Source organism: Coregonus lavaretus, assembly GCF_964263955.1.
Source record: "Coregonus lavaretus genome assembly, chromosome: 15".
In the NCBI taxonomy this organism is placed as follows: Eukaryota; Metazoa; Chordata; class Actinopteri; order Salmoniformes; family Salmonidae; genus Coregonus; species Coregonus lavaretus.
Genome location: NC_140002.1, coordinates 38,581,227 through 38,594,423, shown reverse-complemented (window position 1 = coordinate 38,594,423; position 13,197 = coordinate 38,581,227). Strand labels below are relative to the sequence as shown.

General features: G+C 43.8%; 1 protein-coding gene across 2 annotated transcripts in view; it reads right to left on the bottom strand.

Moving 5' to 3' along the window:
- Nucleotides 1-13,197, bottom strand: part of LOC311142239 (pyruvate carboxylase, mitochondrial-like) — a 92,382-nt gene that overhangs the window by 12,862 nt on the left and 66,323 nt on the right. For both annotated transcript variants that reach the window (XM_084177847.1, XM_084177848.1), the window contains exons 11-13: nucleotides 1,095-1,239; nucleotides 521-610; nucleotides 169-390 (exon numbers count right to left, since the gene is read on the bottom strand). In XM_084177847.1, coding sequence (XP_084033973.1) covers nucleotides 169-390; nucleotides 521-610; nucleotides 1,095-1,239 — 457 coding nt within the window. The remainder of the gene's footprint in view (nucleotides 1-168; nucleotides 391-520; nucleotides 611-1,094; nucleotides 1,240-13,197) is intronic.

Below are 13,197 nucleotides of genomic sequence, written 5' to 3'. Positions count from 1 at the left end.
TGACCTTTGAAAACATAACGTCTATAATGATGCCACTGAAACATAGGCAGGCGGCAGATTCGGCCCAGAGTAAAGCACAAAGCGCAGATGAAGATCGAGAGAAGGGTGATTGTAGAACTAAATGAGAATGAGAATAAAGTGAGTACTGGCTACAAGAGATTTCCTCACCTCCCCAGTTCTCCACGCTAAAGAGATTGCTGAAGTTATGGGCCACGAAGGGAGCGATCTGTTTGAGGTCGTGGGTGCGGACGCGGGTGGCCAGGAGAGACTGGTGGGCATCTCTGAAGGTGGTGTCCATGAGCAGCAGACCCTTGTGGGCACGCACCGCCTTGGCAAAGCCCTCTGGACCCTCCTTCAACAGGACGTCACGGAACCCAACCGGAGGCTCACCTAATCCACATCAATGCATGCAGCTTTCACTATGTTGTACTTACTAAATCAAGACTAAATTGACTGCTACAAGAAGAAAACTGATGTTTTACAGGAAGCTGGTAGGATGTTGTGTAGGTTGGAGTCTTACCCAGAGGAATGGGTGGGATCACAGGATCGATAGAGGAGGGCTTGGCCTTCACTGGGATGGGAGTGGTGGGGCCGTTTACCATCACATGACCTGAAACCAGATAGCAGGAGTGGATCAGAAAACCAGAGTTGGCCATCGTAGGCATTTCAAACCTACCAATATCATTATATGTGAGAAAAGCATACTACACTCCAGATAGCATATCTTCAAGTAAAATAATGACTCATAGCAAACGGATGACGTCAGAGAGTTCAATAGAGTCAAGGAAATGATGTACAATACAATACAATACACTCCATGGGTAGGCGATGCTTGAAGAAACAGTTGTGCCGTCAACAGGCTTTAGTTCCAGCCAGGCATGAATTCAACTAACTATCTCACCTCTTGATCTAGGGAGGGGAGCTTTAATTGTTTAATGAATCAAGGATATCATTAGCTGCACTTCAGATTACTGAGTAAGTGATGTCTACATTTCAAATATAATAACCTATACACACACACACAAAAAAACATAGAATTCTGAAACAAACAATGGTTTTAAATGGAGTACAAGCAGAGTTGAAGACAATTTTACCCAGGTAGTGCAGCAGCTTCTGGGCTCGGTTCTGGACCGGCTTGAGGTTGAAGAGCTCCTGGTTCTCATCTATGAACTGGGTGTCAACGGTGCCATACAGGAACTGATCGTTAGTCAGAACATTCTGGAGGAAGGGGATGTTGGTCTGTGCAGAGAAAATAAGGAGGGGGGGAGACATGGAGGAAAGAGGGAGAGATAGCTGTTCAAATGACATAACGGTTGAGAAGACAGTCTGCATGATACATAACACCAGGGACCAAGAGAGAGCAGTGCCTTAAAATGCAAAAACATTACTCAAGTGCAAATCGTCTTGGAGGGCTGTGAGGTCATTCTGTGGTCAGTCCCAAATCAAATGACTTATAAACACTCAATTCCGCCACACTGAGTCCCATCCTCTGTGAGCACTATCAGGCCAAAACACACAGTGCAGAATACACAATGTGATCAGTGAGCAAAACAATCCCAGAATCCCAGCTAATCCTCAACATATTCTATGCATATTCCCCAGGCCCTGCTGCACATTTGTCTCAGGTGCACTGAGGTACACAGAGTGAGAAGCCAAAGCCAGTGAGAGTGAAGAAATGAGACAGAGAGAGCGAGTGAGAATAGAAATGAGTGGGATAGTATAGCCTACTGCTCAAGTCTCAAGATCTTAGTCCATCTCTACCACACAATACAAAACAGCATATAGCCTAGTAAGCCTACACAGAGCCAGAGCTCTGACCCAGATTCCTCTACATGTACTGTAGACTTAATTACAGGGCCCGTATCCACAAAGCATCTCAGAGTAGAAAATTGGTGCTGAGAATTTAGACATTTTACTCCTACTCTTATGGTTATAAATAAAAAAGGTATGCATAAGACTCTTTAGTCATAATTAGGGTTGCAAAGGGAGGGTATTTTACTGGAAACGTTCTAAGTTTACCAGTAAACTACCTGCATTTTGGTAACTTAAGGATTTTTTGTAACTTCACTTTTGGGCACTTCAGATTATTAAGTGTCTGTAATTATCTCTGGATCTCTGTGTGGCCTTATCACGTGTAAAATATATAAAATAATCAAATAAGATGATTTTAAAATAAAATAAATAGAATGACAGCTGTAAAACAAACCTAATTACACAGACTGTACAAAACATTAGAACACCTTCCTAATATTGAGTTGCATCCCCGTTTGCCCTCAGAACAGCCTCAATTCATTTTTTTACATTTGTACATTTTTAGTCATTTAGCAGACGCTCTTATCCAGAGCGACTTACAGTTAGTGCATACATTTTTTTTTTCATACTGGCCCCCTGTGGGAATCAAACCCACAACCCTGGCGTTGCAAACGCCATGCTCTACCAACTGAGCTACATCCCTGCCGGCCATTCCCTCCCCTACCCTGGGCCAATTGTGCGCTGCCCCATGGGTCTCCCGGTCGCGGCCAGCTACGACAGAGCCTGGATTCGAACCAGGATCTCTAGTGGCACAGCTAGCACTGCGATGCAGTGCCTTAGACCACTGCGCCACTCGGGGCATGGACTCCACAGGGATGCTGGCCCATGTTGACTCCAATGCTTCCCACAGTTGTGTCAAGTTGGCTGGATGTCCTTTGGGTGGTGGACCATTCTTGATACACACAAGAAACTGTTGAGCGTGAAAAACCCTGCAGTGTCGCAATTCTTGACAGTCAAACCGGTGCGCCTGGCACCTACTACCATACCCCGCTCAAAGGCAGTTCAATCTTTTGTCTTGCCCATTCAGCCTGAATGGCACACATACACAATTAATGTTTCAATTGTCTCAAGGCTTAAAAAAATCCTTCTTTAACCAATCTCCTCCCCTTCATCTACACTGCTTGAAGTGGATTTAACAAGTGACATCATTAAGGGATCATAGCGATCGCCTTGATTCACCTGGTCAATCTGTCATGGAAGAAGCAGGTGTTCCTAATGTTTCATGTACTCAGTGTATAAACCATCAATTTAGTGAATACCATTGGTGTTTAATGAGGGTTTCAGCATGAAATCCTTTTTATTTTACCATGTCAATATGTCTCGGTTGTAAATGTTTTGGCGCCAAACTGGTGGCAGTTGTGAAAAGTAAATAGCTGCAGAGTTAATTGAAAATAATCTCATTGTTAATTAGATGCTTTTTTTCATTAATTAGGCTATTTTCTTTTGAAACATCTGGTCCATGCACTATAAACTCAGACAATAATATGATATAATAAAAAATATATATAAAATATGGACACGCCCCTTGACTTTTGTTGTGTTATAGCCTGAATTTAAAAATGGATTAAATTAAGATTTTTAGTCACCGACCTACACACAATGTCAAAGTGGAATTATGTTTTTCAAACTTTTTACAAATTAATAAATGAAAAAAGTTGAAATGTCTTGAGTCAATAACTATTCAACCCCTTTGTTATGACAAGCCTAAATAAGTTCAGGAGTTTAAAAAAATTGCTAGCTAACCAACAACTCTAACGATGTATTTGAGAGACAAAAAGTGCTCATTGTACAAATATATTTATGTCGGTCAATAAACATTGAGACAAAATATAGTTTACATGATGTCAACAGTCTAAGCCAAACACGTCTGTTTTCCCCCATTGTTGCGCACGCGTCAGTTTTGTTGCTAAACAACCCATCTATGTTAACTCTGATTGTGTCCGATGAAACAGATCTTTCAAACGTTTTATGCAACATTAACGGCAAGTGACTTGACGCGAGGCCTACTGTGCCAAAGCGATTTAGAGTTGTTAAAACGGGAGTGGTGAGTGTGTTGATATAACGGTAATATCAACATTCCTCTTAACTAACAGAATTGGTTAGAAAAAGGCTATGCATGCCAACATATTAGCCAAGAATTAAGATGTGTCTAATCAGAGCCAGACCGGAGCCTGTCTGCCCACACTCATCGCGTGCTCCCCCCGCAGCTCACCAGCTGATGTACACTGAAAAATATAAAATGCAACATGTAAAGTGTTGGTCCCATGTTTCATGAGCTGAAATAAAAAGATCCCAGAAATGTACCATACACACACATATTTTTTTGTTGGTCAAATTCTGTGCACAAATTGTTTATATCCCTGTTAGTGAACATTTCTCCTTTGCCAAGATGTTCCATCCACCTGACAGGTGTGGCATATCAAGATACTGATCAAACAGCATGATCATTACACAGGTGCACCTTGTGCTTGGGACAATAAACGTTTTTTCACAACACAATGTCACAGATGTCTTAAGTTTTGAGGGAGTGTGCAAATGGTATGCTGACTGCAGGAATGTCCACCAGAGCGGTTTCCAGATAATTTAATGTTAATTTCTCTACCATAAGCTGCCTATCGTTTTAGAGAATTTGGCAGTACGTCCAAACGGCTTCACAACCACAGACCATGCCAGCCCAGGACCTCCACATCCGGCTTCATCACCTGCGGGATGGTCTGAAACCAGCCCCCGGAACAGCTGATGAAACTTAGAATGTCTCAGGGAAGCTCATCTGTGTGCTCGTCGTCCTCACAAGGGTCTTGAAAATGTCCCAGTTCTTCATTGGCCTGCTTAGGTCACCAGACATGTCACCCATTGAGCATGTTTGGGATGCTCTGGATCAACGTGTACGACAGCATGTTCCAGTTCCTGCCAATATCCAGCAACTTCACACAGTCATTGAAGAGGAGTGGGACAACATTCCAGAGACCACAATCAACAGCCTGATCATCTCTATGAGAAGGAGATGTCACGCTGCATGAGGCAAAATGGTGGTCACACCAGATACTGACTGGTTTTCAGATCCACGTCCCTACCTTTTATTTAAGGTATCTGTGACCAACAGATGCACATCTGTATTCCCAGTCATGTGAAATCCATAGATTAGGGACTAATGAATTTATTTAAATTGACTGATTTTCTTATATGAACTGTAACACAGTAAAACCGTTGAAATTGTTGCGTTTATATTTTTGCTCAGTGTATACAGTTCATTCGGAAAGTATTCAGACCCCTTGACTTTTTCCACATTTTGTTACATTCAGACCCCCCCCTCCCCCCTAAAAAAACTTTGAGTACAATGCATCTGGGAAACGCTTCAAGGCCTCTTCTTTGGACCGAGTGATCAATTATGCATCCATGATACCGCTTCCAAATGAGCCATTGATGATTAAGAGAAAGGCACAAAAATACCAGGGCAGTTTGCTTCAAAATATTGACCAATTTGTCAACTGGCAAAAGTTCTGACAGTGCTGTGAAGATTGCCAGCCCCAGCGGGTTTATTCTGCACTGACAGTACTGTTCTGTAAGGTTCAGAGTGCCAAGCGCTGCTGTCCATGGTCTAGAAAATATCCTTTGCCATGGGCCGTGCATCCGCCATTGTCCAGACTGAATAGCTATGGATTAAAGCAACTTCAATTTCCCCCTGCAGCTTCACCAGGTAAATCATTTCACAAATTTCCTGCAGATAGATTAGATTCACAAATTTTTCATCTACAGTGAGAGAAAAAAGTATTGGATCCCCTGCTGATTTTGTACGTTTGCCCACTGACAAAGAAATGATCAGTCTATAATTTTAAATGGTAGGTTTATTTGAACAGTGAGAGACTGAATAAATAAAAAAAATCCAGAAAAAAGCATGTCAAAAATGTTATAAATTGATTTGCATTTTAATGAGGGAAATAAGTATTTGACCCCTCTGCAAAACATGACTTAGTACTTGGTGGCAAAACCCTTGTTGGCAATCACAGAGGTCAGATGTTTCTTGTAGTTGGCCACCAGGTTTGCACACATCTCAGGAGGGATTTTGTTCCACTCCTCTTTGCAGATCTTCTCCAAGTCATTAAGGTTTCGAGGCTGACGTTTGGCAACTCGAACCTTCAGCTCCCTCCACAGATTTTCTATGGGATTAAGGTCTGGAGACTGGCTAGGCCACTCCAGGACCTTAATGTGCTTCTTCTTGAGCCACTCCTTTGTTGCCTTGGCCGTGTGTTTTGGGTCATTGTCATGCTGGAATACCCATCCACGACCCATTTTCAATGCCCTAGCTGAAGGAAGGAGGTTCTCACCCAAGATTTGACGGTACATGGCCCCGTCCATCGTCCCTTTCATGCGGTGAAGTTGTCCTGTCCCCTTAGCAGAAAAACACCCCCAAAGCATAATGTTTCCACCTCCATGTTTGACGGTGGGGATGGTGTTCTTGGGGTCATAGGCAGCATTCCTCCTCCTCCAAACACGGCGAGTTGAGTTGATGCCAAAGAGCTCAATTTTGGTCTCATCTGACCACAAACCTTTCACCCAGTTCTCCTCTGAATCATTCAGATGTTCATTGGCAAACTTCAGACGGGCCTGTATATGTGCTTTGTTGAGCAGGGGGACCTTGCGGGCGCCTCAGGATTTCAGTCCTTCACGGCGTAGTGTGTTACCAATTGTTGTTTTCTTGGTGACTATGATCCCAGCTGCCTTGAGATCATTGACAAGAACCTCCCGTGTAGTTCTGGGCTGATTCCTCACTGTTCTCATGATAATTGCAACTCCACGAGGTGAGATCTTGCATGGAGCCCCAGGCCGAGGGAGATTGACAGGTCTTTTGTGTTTCTTCCATTTGCGAATAATCGCACCAACTGTTGTCACCTTCTCATCAAGCTGCTTGGCGATGGTCTTGTAGCCCATTCCAGCCTTGTGTAGGTCTACAATCTTGTCCCTGACATCCTTGGAGATCTCTTTGGTCTTGGCCATGGTGGAGAGTTAGGAATCTGATTGATTGATTGCTTCTGTGGACAGGTGTCTTTTATATAGGTAACAAACTGAGATTAGGAGCACTCCCTTTAAGAGTGTGCTCCTAATCTCAGCTCGTTACCTTTATAAAAGACACCTGGGAGCCAGAAATATTTCTGATTGAGAGGGGGTCAAATACTTATTTCCCCTCATTCAAATGCAACTCAATTTATAACATTTTTGACATGCGTTTTTCTCAATTTTGTTGTTGTTATTTTGTCTCTCACAGTTAAAATAAACCTACCATTAAAATGATAGACTGATCATTTCTTTGTCAGTGGGCAAACGTACAAAATGAGAGTTAGGTCTTTGTAATGAAAGATGCATGTCACATCTTCACATACACCACAGAGTAAATAAGAAACACTCAAGAAAATCAGTAGACTAAATAATCATTATGTTTGTTTGTGTCAGCAGGCCAGCGTTACCAAGCTTTCATTGGCAGGGTCTACAGACAATCACGGACCACAAAAGGAAAACCAGCCACGTCGCCGACATCTCGCTTCCAGACAAGCTAAACACCTTCTTCGCCCGCTTTGAGGATAACATACTGCCACCGACGAGGCCCACTACCAAGGACTGTGGCCTCTCCTTCTCCATGGACGACGTGATTAAGACATTTAAGCATGTTAACCCCCGCAAGGCTGCCGGCCCAGACGGCATCCCTAGCCGCGTCCTCAGAGCATGCGCAGACAGGCTGGCTGGTGTGTTTACGGACATATACAATCTCTCCCTTTCCCAGTGTGCTGTTCCCACATGCTTCAAGATGGCCACCATTATTCCTGTACCCAAGAAAGCAAAGGTAACTGAACTAAATGACTATCGCCCCGTAGCACTCACCTATGTCATCATGAAGTGCTTTGAGCGACTAGTCAAGGATCATATCATCTCTACCTTACCTGTCACCCTAGACCCACTTCAATTTGCTTACCACCCCAATAGATCCACAGCCGATGCAATCACCATCACACTGCCCTATCCCATCTGGACAAGAGGAATACCTATGTAAGAATGCGGTTCGTTGACTATAGCTCAGCATTCAACACAATAGTACCCTCCAAGCTCATCATTAAGCTCGAGGCCCTGGGTCTGAACTCCGCTCTGTGCAACTGGGTCCTGGACTTCCTGACGGGCCGCCCCCAGGTGGTGAAGGTAGGAAACAACATTTCCACTTTGCTGATCCTCAACACTGGGGCCCCACAAGGGTGCATGCTCAGCCCTCTCCTGTACTCCCTGTTCACCCATGACTGCGTGGTCAAGCACGCCTCCAACTCAATCATCAAGTTTGCAGATGACACAACAGTAGTAGGCTTGATTACCAATAATGACGAGACCGCCTACAGGGAGGAGGTGAGGGCACTGGGAGTGTGGTGTCAGGAAAATAACCTCTCACTTAACGTCAACAAAACAAAGGAGATGATCGTGGACTTCAGGAAACAGCAGAGGGAGTACCCCCCTATACACATCGACGGGACCGCAGTGGAGAAGTTGGAAAGCTTCAAGTTCCTTGGCGTACACATCACTGACAAACTGAAATTGTCCACCCACGCAGGCAGTGTGGTGAAGAAGGCGCAACAGAGCTTCTTCAACCTCAGGAGGCTGAAGAAATGTGGCTTGGCACCTAAAACCCTCAAACTTTTACAGATGCACAATTGAGAGCATCCTGTCGGGCTGTATCACCCTCTGGTACAGCAACTGCACCACCCGCAACCGCAGGGCTCTCCAGAGGGTGGTGCGGTCTGCCGAACGCATTACCGGGGGCAAACTACCCGCCCTCCAAGACACCTACAGCACACGATGTCACAGGAAGGCCAACAAAAATCATCAAGGACATCAACCACCCGAGCCATTGCCTGTTCACTCCGCTATCATCCAGAAGGCGAGGTCAGTACAGGTGCATCAAAGCTGGAACCGAGAGAATGAAAAACAGCTTCTATCTCAAGGCCATCAGACTGTTAAATAGCCATCACTAGCACATTAGAGGCTGCTGCTGCCTATTGAAATCACTGGCCACTTTAAGAAATGGAACACTAGTCACTTTAATAATGTTTACATATCTTGCACTACTCATCTCATATGTATATACTGTATTCTATTATATAATATTCTACTGTATCTTAGTCCATGCCACTCTGTCATTGCTTGTCCATATATGTATATATTCTTAAATTCCATTCCTTACTAGATTTGTGTGTATTGGGTATATGTTGTGAAATTGTTAGATATTACTTGTTAGATATTACTGCACTGTCGGAGCTAGAAGCACAAGCATTTCGCAACACCCGCAATAACATCTGCTAAACACGTGTATGTGACAAATACAATTTTATTTGATGCATGCAACAGTTTCACTGTAGGGAGCGTGTTACACTGTTCCAAGTCCTCATATATATACAGTGGGGAAAAAAAGTATTTAGTCAGCCACCAATTGTGTAAGTTCTCCCACTTAAAAAGATGAGAGAGGCCTGTAATTTTCATCATAGGGACACGTCAAGTATGACAGATATAATTAGATTTTTTTTCTCCAGAAAATCACATTGTAGGATTTTTAATGAATTTATTTGCAAATTATGGTGGAAAATAAGTATTTGGTCAATAACAAAAGTTTCTCAATACTTTGTTATATACCCTTTGTTGGCAATGACACAGGTCAAACGTTTTCTGTAAGTCTTCACAAGGTTTTCACACACTGTTGCTGGTATTTTGGCCCATTCCTCCATGCAGGTCTCCTCTAGAGCAGTGATGTTTTGGGGCTGTCGCTGGGCAACACGGACTTTCAACTCCCTCCAAAGATTTTCTATGGGGTTGAGATCTGGAGACTGGCTAGGCCACTCCAGGACCTTGAAATGCTTCTTACGAAGCCACTCCTTCGTTGCCCGGGCGGTGTGTTTGGGATCATTGTCATGCTGAAAAACCCAGCCACGTTTCATCTTCAATGCCCTTGCTGATGGAAGGAGGTTTTCACTCAAAATCTCACGATACATGGCCCCATTCATTCTTTCCTTTACACGGATCAGTCGTCCTGGTCCCTTTGCAGAAAAACAGCCCCAAAGCATGATGTTTCCACCCCCATGCTTCCCAGTAGGCATGGTGTTCTTTGGATGCAACTCAGCATTCTTTGTCCTCCAAACACGATGAGTTGAGTTTTTACCAAAAAGTTATATTTTGGTTTCATCTGACCATATGACATTCTCCCAATCCTCTTCTGGATCATCCAAATGCACTCCAGCAAACTTCAGACGGGCCTGGACATGTACTGGCTTAAGCAGGGGGACACGTCTGGCACTGCAGGATTTGAGTCCCTGGCGGCGTAGTGTGTTACTGATGGTAGGCTTTGTTACTTTGGTCCCAGCTCTCTGCAGGTCATTCACTAGGTCCCCCTGTGTGGTTCTGGGATTTTTGCTCACCGTTCTTGTGATCATTTTGACCCCACGGGGTGAGATCTTGCGTGGAGTCCCAGATCGAGGGAGATTATTAGTGGTCTTGTATGTCTTCCATTTCCTAATAATTGCTCCCACTGTTGATTTCTTCAAACCAAGCTGCTTACCTATTGCAGATTCAGTCTTCCCAGCCTGGTGCAGGTCTACAATTTTGTTTCTGGTGTCCTTTGACAGCTCTTTGGTCTTGGCCATTGTGGAGTTTGGAGTGTGACTGTTTGAGGTTGTGGACAGGTGTCTTTTATACTGATAACAAGTTCAAACAGGTGCCATTAATACAGGTAACGAGTGGAGGACAGAGGAGCCTCTTAAAGAAGAAGTTACAGGTCTGTGAGAGCCAGAAATCTTGCTTGTTTGTAGGTGACCAAATACTTATTTTCCACCATAATTTGCAAATAAATTCATAAAAAATCCTACAATGTGATTTTCTGGAGAAAAAAATTCTCAATTTGTCTGTCATAGTTGACGTGTACCTATGATGAAAATTACAGGCCTCTCATCTTTTTAAGTGGGAGAACTTGCACAATTGGTGGCTGACTAAATACTTTTTTCCCCCCACTGTGTATATATATATCCCCAGGTTATGTCTGGCTGAGGTTGAGTCACTCTCCTCCTCACCTAAAAACCCACAGCTAGCCAGAGTTGAATAAAAACAAGGATGAGAGGAACCATTGGGAGGAGGAGGAGGAAGAGCGGGCTAAGCCTCCCCTCCTCTCCTTTGTCTCGTTCCCTCAAACCGAGGGTAAAAAGCCATGCTGTCAGATTCAGCCATAGCGCTGGTGTTAACCTGTATTAACTTTAATCTCTTCTGTTTGGGTTGATAATCATCCTGTAGTCCTCTGTGTTTCTCTTTATCATCCGTATTGATTCTTTGGAATGCCATACCCTACAGCCCCAGACCACTGCATGGAAAACAAGCAAGTATTACAAATCTTCTTTATTCACGCCAAAAACTGCTGAACAATCAGATACTCCTCACCCCCTCGACCACAACTTAACATTCAAGGCGCATTGGGGAACATTGCGATCAACTTGTTAAATAATTGATTACTTTTAATACAAATTAATCAAATGTTGAATAATTGATAAGAGGAGAATGGCTTACCAAGAAAAACTTCAGAAAGTACTCATTTAAGGCAGAAAGGAGTTTGAGCACTCAACAAAAAAGGCAGATATGTATTTTAGCTCACTTTAATCCATTGTTCAGGATGAGTACAGCTGGCTGATGTTTTGTTGACTGATGTTTCGTCGTCAAGCTGACGTCTTCCTCAGATTGACCTGACCATTGCACTTAGCTCCTATTTATAGCCTAGTGGCCTATTGAAAACACAAATGTAAGCAAATAAATATAATAAATAGAGGTGAGCAGCAATGAACGGAGTTCACAGGATGACAGTGAAAGGTACAGTGCAGCCATATTTGAATGCAGCAACAATTATTTCTCAAAACCATTTATCCTGTTAGTCACTTTACCCCTACCTATATGTACATATCTACAATTACCTCGTACCCCTGCACATCGACTCGGTACTGGTACCCTGTGTATATAGCCAAGTTATCAGTACTCATTGAGTATTTATTCCTCATGTTATTTTTCTATTATTTTTCAATTTTTCTCTCTGCATCGTTAGGAAGGTCCCGTAATTTCATTGTTAGTCTACACCTGTAGTTTACGATGCATGTGACAAATTTGATTTGATTTTAAAGACTGATGTAATGAGTCTAGATGCGGTGGTCCGTGGATAAACTAACGAGGAGTTGAACATATGTCTGAAAACAAACTAGTCGCCAGTTATTGTTGCTCGTGGTATAATCACGTCTAACCAGTTTACTAATGTAGCCTGTGTGCCCATGAGCTCCCGAGTCCAGCTGCATTTCAGTCAGTAGCCATCCTTCTAAATGCAGTGGTCGATCATTGAGGGCGCACCATCTGTAGCCAGGCTGACAGCGCGGGACCAGTCCACTCCGACCCTGTCCAGCGCGCCGACGAGTGCAGTGAAAATATCAGCTGCTGTCGTTGTATCTGTCATCGGCACCAACTCCACGAACTCCTCGGTGACGGTCAATGTGTCATCAACTCCGCGGATGAAAATGGCCAGTTGTGCAACATCTGTAATGTCCGTGCTTTCATCAATTGCAACCGAAAACGCAATAAATGACTTTACTTTTTGCTTGAACTGGCTGTCCAAATCCACTGAAAGATCGGAAATCCTGTCTGCAACTGTGTTTCTTGTCAGGCTGATATTTGCAAAAGCCTGGTGCTTTTCAGGGCACACAATCTCTGCTGCCTTCATCATGCATGTTTTTACAAATTCACCCTCACTAAATGGTTTTGAAGCCACTGCGATTTCATTAGCAATGAGGTAGCTAGCTTTCACTGCAGCGTCACTGATGTCTCGGCTGTGAGTAAACACAGACTGCTGTTTCTTCAGACCCACCAACAGTTCATTCACCTTCTCTCTTCTCCGCTGTCCTTGAAAGTTACCTGACGGATATAAATGACTTCATCGGATATGCAATAACTCAGCATCTCCCAAATACTGATGTTAAGGAGGGAAAAAAATGAATCTAAGAAAAGTGAATTGTTAATAGTATACAGCACCCAGGACATCTACAGCACCCGGTGACACAGGAAGGCCAAGAAGATCATCAAAAGACCTCTACCACCCGAGCCACGGCCTGTTCACCACATTACCATTTAGAAGGCGGAGACAGTACAAGTGCATCAAAGCTGGGACGGAGAGATTGATAAACAGCTTCCATCTCCAGGCCATCAGAATGTTAAACAGTCATCACTAGCCGACTCCGCCCAGTACCCTGCCCTGAACCTGACACACTGTCACTAGCCAGCTACCACCCGGTACTCTACCCTGTACCTTAGAGACTGCTGCCCTATTGAACACTGGTCACTTTA